Source organism: Nycticebus coucang, chromosome 10 (assembly GCF_027406575.1).
Source record: "Nycticebus coucang isolate mNycCou1 chromosome 10, mNycCou1.pri, whole genome shotgun sequence".
Lineage (NCBI taxonomy): Eukaryota > Metazoa > Chordata > Mammalia > Primates > Lorisidae > Nycticebus > Nycticebus coucang.
The window spans coordinates 95,464,856-95,487,036 of NC_069789.1; the positions used below are offsets into that span (position 1 = coordinate 95,464,856).

A 22,181-nucleotide genomic window follows, 5' to 3' on the forward strand; every position below is an offset into this window, starting at 1 on the left:
TTTAGGTTATACACACAGATCATACTTAGATATTTCTATTTTTTATTAATTTCTTTTCTTTTTTTTTTTTTTTTAAATTAAATCATAGCTGTGTACATTAATGCGATCATGGGGCACCATACACTAGTTTCATAGACCGTTTGACACATTTTTATCACTCTGGTTAACATAGCCTTCCTGGCATTTTCTTAGTTATTGTGCTAAGACATTTACATTCTACATTTACAAAATTTTCACTATACCCTTGTAAGATGCACCACAGGTGTAATCCCACCAATCCCCCTCCCTCCGCCCACCTCCACCCTCTTAATTTATTTTCATATGTGAAAAGAAAGTTAAAAATTTTTCCTATTGGCCACGCCGCCGACCCCTGGCGGGCGCCGGGCTCAGGAGCCGGGGTTCCGGCCGCGATCGGCTGCAGCTCGGCGGGGAGACGGCGCGACCCGGCGGCGGGGCCACCCGCGAGTCCAGCGTCGCTGCAGCCCCCCGATGCGGCCGCGAGAAGCAGCGTGGGGGCAGGCCATCGAAGCCTTCAGAAGACCTGCGTGCTCATGATTATGGAGGCCCTGCTGTCATCTCTGTGACAGAGCGATGCTGACCTCGGTTTCCTGGACCCATTCCGACTCAGAGCATTTTTAACTTTCCCACTTGGTCATTCTTGTGAGGAGCCTTCACGTAAATGGGTCCAGTCATGCCTCCCAGTAAGAAGCCAGAAAGCTCAGGAATCAGTGTCTCCAGTGGACTGAGTCAGTGTTACCGGGGCAGCAGTTTCTCCAAGGCCCTTCAGGAAGACGATGACCTCGACTTTTCTTTGCCTGACATCAAATTAGAAGAGGGGGCCATGGAAGATGAAGAGCTGACCAACCTGAACTGGCTGCACGAGAGCAAGAACTTGCTGAAGAGCTTTGGAGAGTCTGTCCTCAGGAGTGTCAGCCCTGTCCAGGACCTGGACGATGACACCCCCCCATCCCCCGCCCACTCTGACGTGCCCTATGATGCCAGGCAGAACCCCAACTGCAAACCCCCTTACTCCTTTAGCTGCCTCATATTTATGGCCATTGAGGATTCTCCAAGCAAGCGTCTGCCAGTCAAGGATATCTACAACTGGATCTTGGGACATTTTCCGTATTTTGCAAATGCACCTACTGGGTGGAAAAACTCAGTGAGACATAATTTGTCATTGAATAAGTGTTTTAAGAAAGTGGACAAAGAGAGGAGTCAGAGTATTGGGAAAGGGTCATTGTGGTGCATAGACCCAGAGTATAGACAAAATCTAATTCAGGCTTTGAAAAAGACACCTTATCACCCACACCCACACGTGTCCAATACATCTCCCACCTCTCCTCAGGCATATCAAAGCACATCAGGTCCACCCATCTGGCCGGGCAGTACCTTCTTCAAGAGAAACGGAGCCCTTCTCCAAGATCCTGACATTGATGCTGCCAGTGCCATGATGCTTTTGAATACTCCCCCTGAGATACAAGCAGGTTTTCCTCCAGGAGTGATACAGAACGGGGCACGAGTTCTGAGCCGAGGCCTATTTCCTGGTGTCCGGCCGCTGCCCATCACGCCCATCGGGATGACGGCAGCTGTGAGAAATGGCATCAGCAGCTGCCGCATGCGGACTGAGAGTGAGCCATCATGTGGCTCCCCGGTGGTCAGCGGAGACCCCAAGGAGGATCACAACTATAGCAGTGCCAAGTCCTCCAACGCCCGGAGCACCTCCCCCGCCAGCGACTCTGTGTCCTCTTCCTCCTCCTCGGCCGATGACCACTACGAGTTTGCCACAAAGGGGAGCCAGGAGGGCAGCGAAGGCAGCGAGGGCAGCTTCCAGAGCCATGAGAGCCACAGCGAGACGGAATAGGACGACAGGAAACACAGCCAGAAGGAGCCCAAGGATGCTCTGGGGGACAGTGGCTATGAATCCCAGCACAAGAAGCGCCAGCACTTCGCCAAGGCCAGGAAGGTCCCCAGTGACACCCTGCCCCTCAAAAAGAGACGCACTGAAAAGCCCCCCGAGAGTGATGACGAGGAAATGAAAGAAGCAGCCGGTCCACTCCTGCACTTAGCAGGGATCCGGTCCTGTTTGAATAACATCACCAATTGGACGGCAAAGGGGCAGAAAGAGCAAAAGGAAACCACAAAAAATTAAAAACAAGTCACTGATTTGTTTTGAACTTACGGCCATTTGGTTTCAGCATGTCAGGAGATTTCTAATGATTTGTGGCAATATCAGCAATGTTTTTCTTTTTGTTCCTTTTTGTTTTGTTTTGGTTTGGTTTTCTTTTCCTTTTGATTTTATTCTTTTTTAAATTTGCCCCCCTCTCCTTTGTTTTGGACCCTTAAGAATTTTATTTTTAAAGGAGATTGAAGCCATAGAACTCATATTGACACTCAGCTGTTTTACAAAAGCTTTTGATTATCCGAAGACATAACCGAAAAAGCCAAAATTGCCATTGCTTCCTCCAGCTTAGAAACATGTGGCTGAATCCACAGGGATGTCAACGTGAATGCCACAGGAATACACATTCAGCACCTAGAGGGCACGCGGTGCAAAGTCATCATCGCTCAGGCCCAACCCTTAGGTTTAAAAAGTCAGGATGTCCTCCACCCAGGTGGGTTCACTGAGTGAAGGCACATAAAGATGGGCGGAAGGAAGAACCCCTCGGCCCCCTAGGAGCAGACCCGAGTTCGTGGCTCCAGGCATCCAGTTGTGCCAGGAAAACCCCTGGCATTGTCACAAGCGAGCACAGGGGCCGGCCACCAGTCCTCTGTGCTTCCTACCACTGAAGCCTGGTATCATCTTAGAAGGTGGGCGCTGGACTGTTTGTATGCATCAGGTGTCAGTGACTAATGAGAAGAAATGGGGTAAATTTTTAGTGATGTTGCTAATCATTGGATTTTGTTCTATAAAATCAAGAAAATGTTCTAAAAGCCAAAAAAAAAAAAATTTTTTTTTTCCTATTAAATTGAATTAGATTTGCGATACTCTAAAGTTTTCGTCCTTTTTGGAGAAGAATTTTTACATAGGAGGTAGCACTTAGGAGTTTGGCTTCATTTAGGAAGCAGTAGATAAAGCTCTGTTCTTTGTGTCTTTAAAAAAAAAGATAAAGAAGGCTTACATCAGAAGAGCTTTGGACAATTGACTTAAAAAGTCTTAAATTGTCCCCTTTGAGGCCAGAGCCTCCATCTTCCAGTAATTCACCAAAAGGAAGAACACAAAGGAAAGAGGAGAGGCACCCAATACATGTTCTCTAGGCCTTCTGGAAAACATGGAGTTGTGCCTTTGGTCACATATAGCGAATCTACAAGAAAGGTGATATTATAGACATCGAGGGAATGGGTACTGTTCAAAAGGGCATGCCACACAAATGCTACCCTGGAAAAACTGGTAGAGTCTGCAGTGTCACTGCTATACTGTTGGCATTGTTTAAACCAGGGGTCCTCAAACTTTTAAACAGGGGGCCAGTTCACTGTCCCTCAGGTTGTTGGAGGGCCAGATATAGTTTAAAAAAAAAAACTATGGGGCGGCACCTGTGGCTAAGTCGGGAAGGCGCTGGCCCCATATACCAAGGGTGGCAGGTTTAAACCCAGCCCCGCCAAACTGCAACCAAAAAATAGCCGGGCGTTGTGGCCGGCACCTGTAGTCCCAGCTACTCGGGAGGCTGAGGCAAGAGAATCGCTTAAGCCCAGGAGTTGGAGGTTGCTGTGAGCTGTGTGACGCCACGGCACTCCACCGAGGGCCATAAAGTGAGACTCTGTCTCTACAAAAAAAAAAAAACAACAACAACAAAAAACTATGAACAAATTCCTATGCACACTGCACATACCTTATTTTGAAGTAAAAAAACAAAACGGGAACAAATATAATCACACTGCTGCGTGTGGACCATGGGCCGTAGTTTGAGGACCCCTGGTTAAACAAACAAGTTAAACAAGTAAGGGCAAGATTCTTGCCAAGAAGATCAATGTTCCTATTGAGCATATTAAGTACTCTAAGAGCCGAGATGGCTTCCTAAAAGGAAAATGATCAGAAAAAGAAGGAAGCCAAAGAGAAAAATACCTGGGCTCAACCGAAGTGCCAGCCTGCTCCACCCAGAGGAGCACACTTTATGAAAATCAGTGGAAAGGAGTCTGAGCTGCTGGAACCCATTCCCTGTGAATTCATGGCGTAATAGGTGTACAGCCTAGCACACAGGAGAACCAGGAGAGCCAATGGAGCAGGAGCACAGCAGTGCCGGAACCTATTCCTCATGAATTCATGGCATCATAGGCAGAGCAAGCTTTGTCACTTTCAATAGAAAGGTGCCTCTCTAAGCTGCTGGAATCCTTTCCCTATGAGTTTGTGGCATAATAGGTATTAAAAATACAAGGCTACTGTCAAAAAAAAAAGTCTTAAACTATTTAAAGAGAAGGATCTGTGGGAAAAGAAGACTTATTATATCTTATTATATTAAGACTTATTATTATAAGACTTATATCTTATTAAGACTTATTATATCTTAAGAAAAATAACAATGTTAAAAAAGGAAAATACAATGTTGATAAAGCATTACTGTTAGAATTTTATGATTGAAATGGAGCTTTTGTCCTGTTACCATTATACATTCTTGTTTTAGCACATTTTTGTTGGAGAAACAGCTGTGATAGAGGAGAAATAACTTTAGAATTAAGTCATTAGCTTTGGGGACTCTCAGCAAATGAACCTTTCTAGCCTTTAATTTCAACTTGTATAAAGTGGGGCTAATCATACCTAGTTCATACTGTTTTTGCCAGTGTTAAATAAGATACACGAAAAGGTGTAGATAGGCAAGTGTAAGGTATTATTGTTTGAGACTGGGCAAATACATGGTGTGGGGTCTGCTTAATGAGAGAAATCAAGGTGGAAAGGATAAGATGCATTAATAATGTTTCTGGGCTAGCACTTGATGGGGGAACAGGAAGTAATTGAAATCATTTTTGAATTATCCTCTAGATCTGTTCTTAGAGTGTCGCCAATCTTGAAAAACTCTTTTTATGTTTGTGTCTTGGTTTTATGCAGGTAATGCCATGGTCTTTAAACCCTCCCCCTTTACACCAGTTTCTGCATTGCTACTGGCTGAAATCTACACCGAGGCCGGCGTGCCTCCTGGGCTCTTCAATGTGGTGCAAGGAGGGGCTGCCACAGGCCAGTTTCTGTGCCAGCATCGTGACGTGGCCAAAGTCTCCTTCACTGGAAGTGTGCCCACTGGCACAAAGGTGAAGACGAAGCCAGCATTGGTTAACACAAATGGCATCTACATATAGCAAAGCTAGTCCTATCCTGAGTGTATTTTGTATATTTTGGGTTTTTTTTTTTTTTAGACAGAGTCTCACTTTGTCACCCTCAGTACGGTGCCATGGCGTTGTAGCTCACAGCAGCCTCAAACTCTTAGGCTCAAGTGATCATCCTGCCTCGGCCTCCCGAGTAGCTGGGACTATAGGCGCCTGCCACAACACCTGGCTATTTTTAGAGATGGGGGGGAGGTCTCCCTCTTGCTCGGTATGGTTTCGAACCTGTTATCTCAGGCAGTCTACCTGCCTTGGCCTCCCAGAGTGCTGGGATTACAGGTGTAAGCCACTGTGCCCGGCTCCCTGAGTATATTTTGGAGTCTTCTCTTTTGCTTTTTTACCTAGCATGTATTGGGAGCCGGGTAGATTTTATTGGGCAATGGTCTGAATAGTCCTCTAAAAGCATGAAGGGGCAGGAAGCACACATGTGGTTTATATTAGTCCCAAGGCGCAGGAGTTAATCGTCTCCTGCCTGAGGAGATGACGGGTATGAGTGGGAGGAGGCCTGGGCTGCCACTTGGATTGTTTGGTGACTCAGTTTCTTGTATGAAAGAAAGGTATTTTCTCAGGTTATTTCTGATTTATTATTTTTTACCTTAATTTGTGTTCTGAACTCTGTCAGCCTTAAACATAGCAATGGGAACACAGGAGAAATAATGTCTATGATAATCCTGTGAATTGACAATATTTTAAAAATGAATCGCCTCTTCAGAATGACAGGTACAGTTCTATGGATTCTTTTCAGTTTTCTGGAAAAAGAATGTTTTAACCGATGGAGGACAAAGTATATTGACAAGTGTAAGGCTGGAGGTCACACACAGTTCAAAATGACTTTGTAACAGTAGGCTCAGGGTCTCCTTGACTTCCCATCTGATTTGCGTTAGACTTCTTCTGAATGCTTTGTTCTTGTTCTGTAAGATCATGGAGATGTCAGCCAAAGGAATCAAACCTGTTACCTTGGAACTTGGGGGCAAATCTCCGCTCATCATCTTCTCAGACTGTGATATGGACAATGCAGTGAAGGGTGCCCTGATGGCCAACTTCCTCACACAAGGCGAGGTATGCATCTGTCTCTGGGAAAGGTGTCCAAAGAATCTCCACCCCTTGGTCCAGCAGCATGTTTTAAAGCTTTTTTTCTTTTGAAATACTTCCAGGCTTAACAGAAAAGTTGCAGGAATAACACAAAGAGTTCCCATGTACCCTTGATCCACATTCCTCAAGTGTTAACGTTTTATCACATTACTTTATCATTCTCTTTGTGCATACACGTGCATAACATTTTTTCTGAACTTTTTGAGAGTAAGTCATGGACAGAAGGCCCCTAATCTTTATAAATGCTTCAACTTTCCTAAGAGCAAGCATGTTCTTTTAATGTAAGCATAGTACAGTATACAGTAAAATTAAAAAATTAACATTTGTGTAGTACGTTAATCTGTAGCCCTTCTTCAAATTTTGCCGTTTGTTTGGCTGATGTCCTCTTATCATAGGTAAACTTTTTTTTTTTTTTTTTGTAGAGATAGAGTCTCACTGTACCGCCCTCGGTAGAGTGCCGTGGCGTCACACGGCTCACAGCAACCTCTAACTCTTGGGCTTACGCGGTTCTTTTGCCTCAGCCTCCCGAGCAGCTGGGACTACAGGCACCTGCCACAACGCCCGGCTATTTTTCTGTTGCAGTTGGCCGGGGCTGGGTTTGAACCCGCCACCCTCGGTATATGGGGCCGGCGCCCTACTCACTGAGCCACAGGCGCCACCCCATAGGTAAACTTTTTTTTTTTTTTTTTTCTGGTCTAGGATCCTGTCAATGATAATGCGTTGCGTTTAGTTGTGTTTAGTCTCCCTTAATCAGGAACAGTTGTGAGTTATTCTTATCTTTTAGTACCGGGACACTTTTGAAGAATACAGGCTATTTATTCTGTAGAATGTCCCTTGATGTTTCCTGTCAGATTCATATTATGCATTTTTGGCAAAAATAGAATAACCACGAATGTGATGTTGTATCCTTCTCAATGGTGATTTAACTTTGAGGAGAGTCTTCTCTGTAAAGGTTAGTCTTCACTGTAAAGTTACTGTTGTTTTCCTTTGCGGTTAGTAAGTATCTTGTAGGAGGTATTTTGGCACAATTCAGTTCCTCATCAAACTTGTACCCAAAATAGTTTTGTCACCCACTCATGATTCTTGCTGAAAACTTTTTATTATAGTGGTTGCAAATGGTGATTTTGCAGTTCCAATATTCCTTCTGCATTTATTATTATATGCAATATATTATTATATGGATTCTTATTTCATTCTATGAATTTATAACTCATTATCATTTATTTTGGTGCTCACATAACTGTACATTTGATTAGTGGAAGCCCTTTTCTGTGACCTTTTAATATGTCCTTATTATTCTTGGAATACTTCATTACTTTCTGGTATAGGAAGAAAGTTCTAAATCATCTCGTAGCTTCCTTGGCTGAGCTCTGGAATCAGCCATTTCCCTTAAGGAATCCTGGTTCCATTTAGTGGTAAGTGGTATTTAGAACCCAAGATTTGAGTGCAAAATATGCTCATTGCTACTGGGATATTATTGCTTCTAGGCCTTCTCAGAAGCAGTGCTAGCAAATACATTTGTGTATACGTGTATATATGCACACATCTATTTTTATATTTGGCTATCTAGATTAACAACCACAAGTTCACAGGGATGCTTCCAATTATGGTCTAATAACACAGGGTTCATTTTGGCCTTCTCCCTTTACATATTTGTAATTTCCTTCTCTGATTGTAAGAAAATTGGCCGCCCTTATCCATAATATATTTATTTAATTGCTTAGTCCTAGAATATATTGGCTTTCCTTATCCATAATATATTTATTTAATTGCTCAGTCCCAGAATCTATTTCCAGTAGTTTCAAATTTGTGAATCCATAGCACTGTGGAAAATAAATCTTCTAATTATAGTTCAGTATTTTTTATAGTTCTTTTTTGTTTGTTTGTTTGTTTTTGAGATAGAGTCTCACTGTGTCACCCTTGGTAGAGTGCCGTAGCATCACAACTCACAGCAACCTCAAACTCTTGAGCTTAAGCAATTCTCTTGCCTCAGCCTCCCGAGTGGCTGGGACTGCAGGCACCCACCACAATGTCCTGCTATTTTCTTGTTGCCGTTGTCATTGTTGTTTAGCTGGCCCAGGCTGGGTTTGAACCCCACTGTGCATGTGTCTGGTTACGGTGCTGTGGTAACCCCACTGTGCTATGGACACCAAGCCTATAGTTCTTTTTGTATTTATCTTGAGGGAACTATCAAACACTTCACGTAAGATAGTTAAGAATGAATACGGAAGTGAACCAATAGGGCGGCGCCTGTGGCTCAGTGAGTAGGGCGCCGGTCCCATATGCCGGAGGTGGCGGGTTCAAACCCAGCCCCGGCCAAAAAAAAAAAAAAAAAAAAAAAAAAGAAAGGAAGTGAACCAATAAAATTGACATTTGAGTACCTTTAAAAAAGAGAAAAATTAGGTTTAAGGCTACAGTTCTGGGCGGTGCCTGTGGCTCAAAGGAGTAGGGCACTGGCCCCATATGCCAGAGGTGGGGGGTTCAAACCCAGCCCTGGCCAAAAAAATGCAAAAAAACAAATAAATAAAAATAAAGGCTACAGTTCTTAATCTGTTTTCACTCTTCAGTTCCCTCCACTCTTACATTTCATTCTTGAAATATACAGTCAGATTGTGCAGCTGAAGGAATAGCAAAGGTCCCCAGGAGGGTCATATAGATCCACTAATGGCCTTAAGAAAACTTAAGCAAAATAAGAACTTTTATCCCAAAGATCAGATTGGTGCTTGGGGCATGGCATGTCCACAATTACATGTGTGATCCTCTGTATTCAGTATGGGGATAATTTGCGGAGGTGGAACTATCCTTTTTTTTTTTTTTTTTTATTAAATCATAGCTGTGTACATTAGTATGATCATGGGGCACCATACACTTGGTTCATAGACCGTTTGACACATTTTCATCACACTAGTTAACATAGCTTTTGTGGCATTTTCTTAGTTATTTTGCTAAGACCTTTACATTCCACATTTACTGGGATTCACATATACCCTTGTAAGATGCACCGCAGGTGTAATCCCATTAATCCCCCTCCCTCCACCTGCCGCCCCCCTCCCTCCCCTCCCTTTCCCCCTTCTCCCTATTCTTAGGTTGTAACTGGGTTATAGCTTTCATGTGGAGGTCCTACATTAGTTTCATAATAAGGGTGAGTACATTGGGTACTTTTTCTTCCATTCTTGAGACACTTTACTAAGAAGAATATGTTCCAGCTCCATCCATGTAAACATGAAAGAGGTAAAGTCTCCATCTTTTTTTTTTTTTTTTTTTGTAGAGATAGAGTTTCACTTTATTGCCCTCGGTAGAGTGCCGTGGCATCACACAGCTCACAGCAACCTCCATCTCCTGGGCTTAGGCGATTCTCCTGCCTCAGCCTCCCGAGTAGCTGGGACTACAGGCGCCTGCCACAATGCCCGGCTTCCATCTTTTTTTAAGGCTGCATAATATTCCATGGTGTACATATACCACAATTTATTAATCCATTCGTGGATCGATGGGCACTTGGGCTTTTCCATGACTTAGCAAATATGAATAGGGCTGCCATAAATATTCTGATACAAATATCTTTGTTATGATGTGATTTTTGGTCTTCTGGGTATATGCCCAGTAGAGGGATTACAGGATTGAATGGCAGATCTATTTTTAGATCTCTAAGTGTTCTGCGTATCTCTTTCCAAAAGGATTGTATTAATTTGCATTCCCACCAGCAGGAACTATCCTTTAAAAGCATGTATAGTGCCTCTTTTTAAGTTTAAAGCTATTAGATTATTTTTCTTTTCCCCTTTCCCTTTTTCCCCTTGCACACATATAAATTTATGTCTTGTGCCTATCTTTTAGGTTTGCTGTAATGGCACAAGAGTATTTGTGCAAAAAGAAATTCTTGATAAATTTACAACAGAAGTGGTAAAACAGACCCAAAAAATAAAAATTGGAGATCCTCTTCTGGACACTACAAGGATGGGTCCCCTCATTAACCGGCCACACCTAGAGCGAGTTCTGGGGTTTGTTAAACTGGCAAAGGAGCAGGTAAGTAAGTAGAGGTGGGATGGGGCTCAGGGAGGTTCTGTTAGTCCTCAGTCGCCTGCTGTGAGCCCTCTTTGTGCGTTAGTGTTCACGTCTCAGTGAGTGTCCCTAGCAATGTTCTGCTTTGTACTTTTGTACTTGCAATGGGGGAGTCTAAGGATGCATTTGCTCAGGATTCACTTCACATTGTAGGAATGTGTATTGACGTGGTATGTTTAATACAAAATATGTGGGTTTTTCTTCTTTCTTCTTTGGCAGGGTGCTAAAGTGTTGTGTGGTGGAGATATCTATGTACCCGATGATCCCAAGTTAAAGGATGGATATTACATGCAACCTTGTATATTAAGTATGTCCTCTTCTTGTTTGCTTTTTAGGGATATAAGCTAAATAGCAACTAGATAGAAATGAATATTTATAAAATATGCATATAATGTAAAGCAAGGGTTGGCAAACTATGTGATCCTAACTTGCCAGGTTTACCTTTGAAGCCTTTGATTTGCCTCTCCTCTAGGGCAATCATCTGTATTAGTTTACCTGGGACAATATCTATTGTTCTGGAAGCAATGATCTGAAAGTAATGAAAATGCATGTTCAGTAAAGAATTAAGTCATGCATTTTTTATTTTTTTGAGACAGAGTCTCACTTTGTTGTACTGGGTAGAGTGCTGTGGTGTCATAGCTCACAGCAATCTCAAACTCTTGGGCTTAACGATCCTCTTGCCTTAGCCTTAGCTTCTCAAGTAGCTTGGACTACAGGTGCCCACCACTATACCTGGCTATTTTTTTTTTTTTTTTTTTGTAAGAGACTGGGTCTCTCTCTTGCTCAGGCTGGTCTCAAGCTCCTGAGGTCAGGCAATCCACCCACCTCAGCCTCCCAGAGTTCTGGGATTACAGGTGTTGAACCACTGTGCCTGGCTTGAGAGATAACCACCTTTTTATTGATAACATTTTGTTTTTATCATTCTTAATGTTTAATGTTTAATGTTTTTATCATTCTTAATGTCTAAAATTTTACAATGCATGTTAATATGCCCTATAAAAATATTGTTAGTTTATGGGCGGTGCCTATGTCTCAAAGGATTAGGGTGCTGGCCTCATATACCGGAGATCGTGGGTTCAAACCCGGCCCCGGCAAAAAAAAAAAAAAAAAAAAAAAATATATATATATATATATATATATGTATACTTAGTTTTTTTTTTTTTTTTATTCTGTCTCCCAAAACTGTTTCATTGTGTCAAACAAAAGGTAAAATCCATAGGTGAAAAGTTTATCTACGGTCAAAGTGTGCAAAACTATGGAACGCTTCACGAATTGCGAGTCCCCCCCTTGGATAGGGGCTGTGCGAATCTTCTCTGTATCATTCTAGTTTTAGTATATGTGCTGCTGAAGCAAGCACTAAAATATTGTTAGTAGATTTAAAAAATTCACTTGTTTGGGGCAGTGCCTGTGGCTCAAGGAGTAGGGCGCCGGTCCCATATGCCGGAGGTGGCAGGTTCAAACCCAGCTCCGGCCAAAAGAAAAAAAAAAAAAATTCACTTGTTTGGATGGTTCCTGTGGCTCAGTGGGTAGGGCACCCATCCTAGAGCCAAGGGTGGTGGTTTCGAACCCGGCCCTGGCCAAACTGTGAGCTGTGACACCGTGGCACTCTACGGAGGGCAACATAGTGAGACTGTCTCAAAAAAAAAAAAAAAAAAAAGTTTTGTAGTTTGGTTTCTTTCCTTTTGTCTTTCTTTTTTTTTTTTCTGAGCCAGAGTCTTGCTTATTGCCCAGGCTAGAGTGCAGTGGATCATCTTAACTCACTGCAGTTTCAAATTTCTGGCCTCCAGTGATCCTTCTGCCTCCGTCTCCTGAGTAGCTGGGACTGTAGGGTTCTGCCACCACACACAGCTGGTTTTTTTCTGTTTTTTTTTTTTTTTTTTGTAGAGACACGGTCTTTCTATTTTGTCCATGTTGATTTCAAACTCTTGGCTTCAAACAGTCCTTCCACCCCTGCCTCCCAAAGTGCTGGGATTACAGGCATGAGCCACTACGCCTAGGTGAGAACCTTGTGACAGCCTGGTCCACTGCATCAATACGGCTTGGAAATAGAAAGTCAGGTTTCTGGTTTCTGTCCTGTACCCCTGAATATAACTTCCAGGGGATGGGGCCTAGAGAGCTGCATTTTAATAAGCTCACAGCTCATTTTTGTGCACATTAAAATTTGAGAATGATTCTAAAATGTAGGTCTTTAAATTTATATACTTATGTTTTGGGCCTATAGTTATAGCTACTTGGGAGGCTGAAGTGGGAGAATCCTGTGAGCCCAGGAACTTGAGGCTAGCCTGGGCAACATAGCAAGATCCCATCTCTAAAAAAATGAAAAATAATTCATCGTTAGCACATGTGTATTTCATGTGACCATTTCCTCTATTTTGGACATTCAACTTTTTGCTTCCAGTTTTCACTATTAATAAATAATGTTGGATGAATATCCTTGTAAATTTTTGTTTACCTTTGTTAGCTATTTCTTCATGATGACTTTTGAAAAGTAGATTTAGAACTGTATGAAGGCTATTGTTAAATTGCTGCACAGAGATGATGTTTCAATTTTATTTACATTGGTAATGTCACACTGAATTTTTTTTTTTTATTAAATCATAGCTGTGTCCATTAATGCAATCATGGGGTACAGTGTGCTGGTTTTATATACCATTTGAAATATTTTCATCAAACTGGTTAACATAGTCCACACTGAATTTTTTTCAAGCTGCTTATTTCTCTGTTTACTGTAAATAAGAAGATATTATGGAGTGTTAGGAATTATAATCCCTTCACTGATGTTTGGCTTCAATTTAATGTTTGCAGCTAATTGCAGAGATGACATGACCTGTGTGAAAGAAGAGATCTTTGGGCCTGTTATGTCCATTTTATCATTTGACACTGAAGCTGAGGTGGTAGAACGAGCCAATGATACCACTTTTGGACTAGCGGCTGGCGTCTTTACCAGGTACGTGGAGGACACCCACAGCAGTTTTGAAGGAATATGGCTGTAGTGTCTGCTTAGATGTGTAAGTGATCTTACTTCTTCACTGGAGTTTGCCCTCATGGGAGCCCTCAACATTTTCTGTTGCTTCAGATTAAGTTTGAAAATGCCAAAGCAGCATTTTGTAGTTGGTTCTGAATGGCTGGAGAACTCTGCTATTGAGTTTAAAGTGAGCTGTAAACTGTTGATGAAAATTCTGCCTCTTTTCATTCATTCGTTGAATAAACATTTAAAGTTTGATCTATGCAAAACACTGACTTAGGTGTCTGTTGAAAACACACGTGTCAAGAAATTTAGAACGTGTAACCATACATATAGATGGTGGGTGGTAAGGCTGGGTGCAGTTGGCACAGCCTGTAATCCTTGCACTCTGGGAGGTCGAGGCAGGTGTATTGCCGGAGCTCACAGGTTTGAGGCCAGCCAGAACAAGAGTGAAACCCTGTTTCTAAAGATAGCTGGGGGGTGGCGCCTGTGGCTCAGTGAGCAGGGCGCTGGCCCCATATGCCGAGGGTGGCGGGTTCAAACCCAGCCGCGGCCAAACTGCAACAAAAAAATAGCCGGGCGTTGTTGCGGGCGCCTGTAGTCCCAGCTACTTTGGAGGCTCAGGCAGGAGAATCGCCTAAGCCCAGGAGTTGGAGGTTGCTGTGAGCTGTGTGACGGCACTCTACTGAGGGCAATAAAGTGAAACTCTGTCTCTACAAAAAAAATAAATAAATAAATAAATAAAAATGAATCAAAAGCCAATATCTTTAAAAAATAAAAAAATAAAGATAGCTGGGTGTTGTGGCTGATGCCTGTATTCCCAGCTACTTGGGAGGCTGAGGGAAGAGAATGGTTTGAGCCCGAGAGTTTGAGGTTGCTGTGAGCTATGACATCCTGACACTCTACTGCGGGAGACAAAGTGAAACTCTGTCTCAAAAAAAAAAAAAAGTGGGCGGTATTCTTAAAAAACACATTTTTTTTTTAGTAGCATTGCAGTAGTTCCTAATTGGAACTCCCTGCGACTTGTGTAGGCATTTTTCTATTGTCAGATATTTACAGTGTTTCCAATTTTAACTTTTGTAAGTAATGCTTTGATCAATATCTCTGTACATAAATTTTAACAACTGCTAATAGAAGTAAAAATGTTTTGAGAATACACTGTCTTTGAAAACAGTTGGCACATTGCTTGGTTTTATACAAATTTTGATTAGTCTTTAGCAGTAGTGGGCAGTTTGTTTCTTTTCTTTTTTTTTATTTTTGTAGAGACAGTCTCACTTTATGGCCCTCGGTAGAGTGCCGTGGCCTCACACAGCTCACAGCAACCTCCAACTCCTGGGCCTAAGCGATTCTCTTGCCTCAGCCTCCCCAGTAGCTGGGACTACAGGTGCCCACCACAACGCCCGGCTATTTTTTTGTTGCAGTTTGGCCAGGGCCGGGTTTGAACCCGCCACCCTCGGTATATGGGGCCAGCGCCTTACCGACTGAGCCACAGGCGTCGCCCCAATTTGTTTCTTTTCTTTTCTTTTTTTGAGACAGAGTCTCACTGTGTCGCCCTCCCAGCAACCTCAAACTCTTGGGCTTAAGCAGTTCTCTTGTCTCAGCCTCTCAAGTAGCTGGGACTATAGGCGCCCACCACACACCTGGCTGTTTTTTTTTTTTTTTTTGTTTGTTTTTTGTAGTTGTCACTGTTGTTTGGCAGGCCCAGGCTGGATTGGAACCCGCTAGCTCCGGTGTATGTGACTGGCACCCTAGCCCCTGAACTATAGGCGCTGAGCCTGCTTTTTTTTTTCTTTATAATAGCTTTACTGGGATAATTCACATACTGTATGAGTTATTTGTTCAGATTGTACAATTCAGTGGTTATTAGTATATTTACAGAATTATGCAACCATCACAACAGTGTATTTTGGGGACATTTTTATCATCCCAAGAAGAAACTCTGTGCCCATTATCAGTCATTGTCCATTCCGACCCCTCACCCCCCTCCCTCAGAACTGGACACCAATAATCTATTTTCTATCTCCATGGATATGCCTATCCTGAACATTTTATATAAATGAAATTTATGAAATGTGTCTTCTTTCATTTAACATCATGTTTTCAAGGTTCGTGTAAGTCGTAGTGGTATCAGTACTTTTTTCCCAAATAATATTTTGTTGTATGGATACATACCACTTTTTGTTTATCCATTCACCTGTTGCTGCATCTTTGGGTTGTTTCCACTTTTGTGTATGAGTCTGTGTGGACATGTATTTTCATTTCTGTGGGGTATATGTCTAGTGGTGAAATTGTTGGGTCATGTGGTAGCTTTATGTGTAACTTTTAGAAGAACTAACTAAACTGTTTTACAAAGTGGTAGCACCATTTTACATTCCCACCAACTATGTATAAAATTTCCAATTTCTCAGGGCGGCGCCTGTGGCTCAGTGAGCAGGGCTCCAGCCCCATATACCGAGGGTGGCGGGTTCAAACCCAGCCCCGGCCAAACTGCAACAAAAAAATAGCCAGGCATTGTGGCGGGCGCCTGTAGTCCCAGCTACTCGGGAGGCTGAGGCAGGAGAATCGCCTAAGCCCAGGAGCTGGAGGTTGCTGTGAGCCGTGTGACGCCACGGCACTCTACCAAGGGCAATAAAGTGAAACTCTGTCTCTACAAAAAAAAATAAAAAATGAAAAAAAAAAAATTCCAATTTCTCTACTTCCTTGCCAGCCCTGGGTATTATCAATCTTTTTGATTTTAGCCATCCCCATGGGTGTGACATAGTATCTCATTGTAGGTTGTTCTTGGGTATTGTTTTTTTTCTCCATTTTTTTTTTTTTTTGAGATAGGGTCTTGCTTTGTTGCCAGACTAACGTGCAATGGCATCATTATCGTTCACTGCAACCTCAAACTCCTGGGTTTAAGAGATCCTTCTCCCTCAGCCTCCAGAATAGCTTGGAATATAGGCACATGCCACCATGCCTGACTAAATTTTTCTATTTTTTGTAGAAGTAGTGTCATGCTAGGTTGCCCAGGCCGGTCTTGAACTCCTGACTTGCAGCATTCTCTCACTTCTGCCTCTCAAAGTACTAGGATTACAGGCAGGATACCCTAAGCCTGGCTTTCTTTCATTGTAGTTTCGATTTGCCTTTCTGTGGTTTTCTTTTCACTTACCTGATAGTATTATTTGGAGCACAAAATTTAAAATTTTGACCAAGTCAAATTATTTAGGTTTTTGTCTGTTACTTTTAGTGTCATATCTAAGAAGTCTTTGCTTAACTCAAGGTCATGAAGATTTACTCCTGTGTTTCTTCAGAGTTTTATGGTTTTCCCTGTGACATTTTGGGCCTGTGGTCCATTTGAGTTAATTTTTATGTGCAGTGTAAGATTTATCTTTTTGCATGGAGATTTCCATTTGTTCCAGCACTGCTTAGTGGAAAAACTGTTTTTTTCCCATTGTATTGTTTGGTACCCTTGTTTCTGCAACTTACTTTGTGAGTGCCTTTTGGATGAGACTATGAAACCCAATCCATGTCTGTTTTTCCTAGATAATAAAAGATTTTAAAACAGGGGCTGCGTGTGGAGGCTCAGCCTATAATCCTAGCACTTGGGTGGCCCAGGCGGATGGATTGCCTGAGAGGATTGCTTGAGCTTCTCAATCACAGGTTCGAGACCAGCCTCAGCCAGAGCAAGACCTGGTCTCTAAAAATAGCTGTGTGTTGTGGCGGGCGCCTGTAGTCCCAGCTACTCAGGAGTCTGAGGCAAGAGAATCACTTAAGCCCAAGAGTTTGAGGTTGCTGTGAGCTATGATGCCACAGCACACTACTGAGGGTGACAAAATGAAACTGTGTCTCAAAAAAAAAAAAAAGACTTTAAAATATTTTGAAGAAGTAAGAATTTAGTAAATTGAGATTCCTAGAACTGGCAGTCTAACTATGGCATAAGAAACTGTGACTAACTGATACATGTTTTTCTTCACAGGGACCTCCAGCGGGCTCACAGAGTGGTGGCAGAGCTTCAGGCTGGAATGTGCTTCATTAACAACTACAATGTCAGCCCAGTAGAGTTGCCCTTTGGTGGATACAAGAAGTCAGGTGAGGAGCTGGGCAGTGTGGAAGCAAAGCAGGTCTCGAAGGTGCTGTTGGAATTCATCCTCCACTGTTGAGTTTTTAGATTGAGTTTAGCTAATGTGTCTCTAAAGTAATATCTCAGTCAGGCACAGTGGCTCACGCCTGTAATCCTAGCACTCTGGGAGGCTGAGGCGGGTGGATTGCTTGAGCTCACGAGTTCGAGACCAGCCTGAGCAAAATTGAGACTCCTGTCTCTACTAAAAATAGAAAAACTGAGGCAAGAGGATCGCTTGAGCTCAAGTTGGAGGTTTCTGTGAGCTATGACGCCACCAGGGCTACAGCTTGAGTCTCTGCCTCAAAAATAAATAAATAAATAAATATCTCAGAAAGCTTGTATTAATTTGTTTTCTTTGTTATGCCAAGTTTATAAGATATTTTAATATGTATAATTTAACAATCAGTTATGTGTATAGTTATTCTCATTACACTTGATGGAGTATGGGAATGTTTTCCAAAAGCCACTGCTCATTCAATCAGGCTTAAAGTGTCAGGAATATAGCTTTAAATTTGAGGGTCTTTCTTTGGAGTTTTTAAACATTCATTAATTTCCCTTAATGTTCTTGTGAACTGAAAATTGGTTTGGACTTCACAGAGGCACTGTTCTAAGAGTCGGACTTCCAGGCTATGTGGCAATTTGTAGCCATCACGGTGTTGGCAAATCTATAAATTTGGTATTTTTTTTTTTTAAGAGACAGAGTCTCACTTTGTCACCCTCTGTAGCGTGCTATAGCAGCACAGCTCACAGCAACCTCCAACTCCTGGGCTTAGGCGATTCTCTTTCTTCAGCCTCCCAAGTAGCTGGGACTATAGGCGCCCGCCACAATGCCCGGCTATTTTTTGTTGCAGTATGGCAGGGGCTGGATTTTAACCTGCCACCCTCGGTATATGGGGCCCGCACCCTACCTGCTGAGCCACAGGCGCCGCCCCCAGCCTCATTTGGTATTATCCTGCATTCCCTATTCATACTTCACTAATCATCTTTGTCCATGTGGGGTACTCAGAGCTGTATACACAGACACAAATGTAGATGTTAACTAAGGCACCGTTTTATTAATCATCTCAGTGTAGGGAATCTGCATCTTAGGCCTTTTGGGGGCCTTCCTCAGTCAGTCTTCTCTTCTCTTGGGACTAGGCCTACCTATATGGGATGAGAGAGGAAGACAGCCAGGTCTGCAGGGCAGCACCAGGCCTGACATGCGTGACCTTGGCTGCACCCAGAGGATTCGAAAGGAACAAAGGTGGAGCCAGGTCCTGCCAGTACCTTTGTGTATAGTACCTTTTGAAGAGTGACCCTGGAAAAGTGCATTTTTGAGGACCTGGGCCTTTCCCTTAGAAGGCAGAGCCTACTGGGTCTAATGCAGGGTGCACAAGAAAGGCCAACTATGGGATGCTGTTCTTTCGGCACAATAACCTCATTCACTAGTAATTGGGCAGTGTCTTGGACTCTTGAGTAATCAGAGGCGACCTAAGGTGTCCCCTCCTTCACATAAGTGGGCAGTTACTTTCGCAACTTTACAGTTACTAAACCTATCATGTAGAGTTGAGTTTTACACTAGCACCAACTCCAGCACTGTCAGGTTGGTGGTAGAAGCTGCTTTAACACACGACTGGAATTAAGAATGCTTTCAGACCTGCACCCGGAATGGTAAGTGCCTCAAGTTAAGAGCCCTGTTGGTAAGAAATGAGACCTCTGTATTTCCCCATACCTATCACCAGAGGCCAGTGGGTCTTTTGCCCAGGCCAGCTCCACAGCTAATACTCCATGGATTGCGGACTTTATTCCAAATGTGCAAGTCTGTGTTCTTCCATAGCCGGATAAGCCAGGCCTGTCTGTGAAAGTCGTGGAGACCTTCTGACTGTTTGGTTGTGGCTCATCCTGATCCTTTCTTTCCCTTTCAGGATTTGGCAGAGAGAATGGCCGCGTGACAATCGAATATTATTCACAACTAAAGACTGTGTGTGTGGAGATGGGTGATGTGGAATCTGCTTTTTGAAGGCCTGCAGGTGAAACCTGCTACATGGCCAGCTGTGGAAAAATGAGGATCATCACTCTTGGCAGAGGCTTGACAACTGGCAGCATTTTAAACCCAGAATTTTGATCATTCAGGATAAGAGAACGGTTCAGTGTTATTTTTCACCTCCCAATCACTTTGAAAATGTGTCTGCGTGCCTTTTAGATACTAATCAAGAAAGTTGTGATTTCCTTTAAAGCAAATTTTTGTGAAATCTTTAAGAGCCAGGAACAGACTTCCAGAGAACAGGGAGCAGGACTAGGATTATACGTTTTCCATACATTTTGCTCACAGTTAATGTTAATTCTCTGGCTTATTTAAAGATCTTATTCCTTTGTAGGTTGTTGGTAAAATCAGAACAGATGATTTCTGCTCATTGACGTTTTTTAAGCTATGTCCTTTTGTCATTCCATTAAGGAAGCTGACAACTGGGATTGGAAAGGGATTAGGTAATAGGTTAAATTCTGTGTGATGTTGACTCACTGTAGTAAGCACTTTTGTTACCATTTGGCACTGCAATAGAGAAAACCTATCTTGGGTTCTTTTTTTTTTAAACTCAAGTTCTTGAACTACAGTCTGCTTTCTTACACCAGAAGAGTTACCTTTTAAATGTGCCAATGTAGTTTAATAAAATTAAATCACATCACTTTTAAAACTTTTACTTTCTTTGACTTTCACTTTTTGAAACTAAGTATGTCTGAAGGTTATAATAGGGCAGAGGACAGGGCTAAAGTTAAAAGCACAGGCAGAGGGACTGGATCTTCGCAGTAGTACAAAGGGCAGGGCTCGTTGCTGTGTAATCAACTCTTTATGGCCCACTGAGCATTTAAACTCCATGTTTGTCCCCACCCTGATCAGCAGCTTTGTTCTTGAAGAGCTGTCAGACCATTGTGACTTTTCAGGCTGTCGTAGTGATGCCTCACTCTGCCCCTTCTCTTCTTTTCAGGGGAACGCTTTATAAATAACAGCTAATTTAGTAGACAGAGAGGAGGGATGATGGTTGTTACTGAGCCTGGATCTAATTTTGTATTATGGTGGGCAAATTATAGTTCAGAGCATGAGAACAATTGAATCAACCTTTCTTGATGTTTATTTGCACAAAGGACACATGTGGTCCTGAATAAGGCAGCAGAGTTGTCTCACCCATGTCTCAGGGGAGCCTTGTGCAACTTAAAACTGTAGGCACCGCTGGAGAGAAGACAAGTTTCTGATAGTTTCTCTAAGAAAACAGCAGGGGAAGGGAACTAACGTTTGGTGTGCCTGCGTTCCTTCTCATTTAATATTTACATAAAGCCTAAGGAAGGCAGCATCTCTGATTTTCAAATGAAGAAACAGATTAGGAGTCTTAGTCCTAGGCGTGATTCTATGATACACATGCACTGGGTTCACCCATAGTTTCTGGCTCAAAACTCCCACAGCCCTTGTTACAGTGTTTTGCTATAATGTTGATTGAGATGCTTTAGGCCACAGAATCAGAGTCTGTCTCTCTGACCTTCTCCCTCTGTCACCTCCCCAAGGCAAGACCCTCCACCTTGCTGACTATGGGCCCTAATATACTCATTGCAGGGGGTGTCAGGCCCCATCCCTCGGGGAAGGAATGCTGTACAGGGAGGCCAGAAAGAATCTGGCTGCTGACTTTTTTTTTGCAGTTTTTGGCCGGGGCTGGGTTTGAACCCTCCACCTCTGGCATATGGGGCTGGCACCCTACTCCTTTGAGCCATAGGCACCGCCCTTGACTCTTTTTTTTTTTTTTTTTTTTGTAGAGACAGAGTCTCACTTTATGGCCCTCGGTAGAGTGCCATGGCCTCACACAGCTCACAGCAACCTCCAACTCCTGGGCTTAAGCGATTCTCTTGCCTCAGCCTCCCGAGTAGCTGGGACTACAGGTGCCCACCACAACGCCCGGCTATTTTTTGGTTGCAGTTTGGCCGGGTCCGGGCTTGAACCCACCACCCTCGGTATATGGGGCTGGCGCCCTACCGACTGAGCCACAGGCGCTGCCCCTCTTTTTTTTTTTTTTTTTTTTTTGGAGACACAGTTTACTTGGTTGCCCTGTGTATAGTGTCATGGTGTCATAGCTCACAGCAACCTTAAACTCTTGGGCTCTAGCGATTCTCTTGCCTCAGCCTCCCAAGTAGGTGGGACTACAGCCGCCTGCCACAATGCTCGGCTATTTTTAGAGACGAGGTCTCACTCTGGTTCAGGTTGGTCTCGAACCTGTGAGCTCAGACCATCCACCCGCTTCAGCCTCCCAAGTGCTGGGATTACAGGTGTGAGCCACAGCCCCCAGCCTGGCTGCTGACTCGTGGCAGATGAGTTACACCAGCAGGTGGCTCCTGTGCTTCCTACTGCAACTTGTGCTGGAGCCTGAGGCCAGCCTTTTTGGCCACCAGAGCCCGGGGAGGCACTGTGCATGTGTTACTGTTTGATCCTCACAAATGGCACGCAAGTATTTTCATTATCCCCAGCTTACAGATGGGCAGCCTGAGGCTTAGGGAGGCTAATAAACTTTCCCCAGGACACATGGCTATCTGTAGGTGGGGATACTTAGGGTTCAGTATGGGTGAAGTAGGCATTTATTGGCTGGTATGGTTCTCTAATTTCCACCTAGTAGTCAATGGTAGCTGTACTGATGCCAA

At 43.2% G+C, this 22,181-nt stretch overlaps 1 protein-coding gene, 1 non-coding gene and 1 pseudogene across 3 annotated transcripts in view; 2 read left to right on the plus strand and 1 right to left on the minus strand.

Annotated features, from left to right (window-relative positions):
* The window catches only part of ALDH9A1 (aldehyde dehydrogenase 9 family member A1), a 34,844-nt gene extending 14,641 nt beyond the window's left edge, over nt 1–20,203 (plus strand). Inside the window, exons 5-11 of the mRNA XM_053606642.1 lie at nt 5,042–5,238; nt 6,229–6,369; nt 10,234–10,422; nt 10,678–10,765; nt 13,264–13,405; nt 17,382–17,494; nt 19,430–20,203. Coding sequence (XP_053462617.1) covers nt 5,042–5,238; nt 6,229–6,369; nt 10,234–10,422; nt 10,678–10,765; nt 13,264–13,405; nt 17,382–17,494; nt 19,430–19,524 — 965 coding nt within the window. The 3' untranslated portion in view covers nt 19,525–20,203. The remainder of the gene's footprint in view (nt 1–5,041; nt 5,239–6,228; nt 6,370–10,233; nt 10,423–10,677; nt 10,766–13,263; nt 13,406–17,381; nt 17,495–19,429) is intronic.
* LOC128596849 (forkhead box protein N3-like) lies at nt 367–5,028 on the plus strand (annotated as a pseudogene). The gene has a single exon (XR_008383147.1). The product of XR_008383147.1 is annotated as a forkhead box protein N3-like (transcript).
* Nucleotides 11,708–11,815, minus strand: LOC128597911 (U6 spliceosomal RNA). The gene has a single exon (XR_008383459.1). It is a non-coding gene; the product is annotated as a U6 spliceosomal RNA (small nuclear RNA).
* Nucleotides 20,204–22,181: the final 1,978 nt, after the last annotated feature.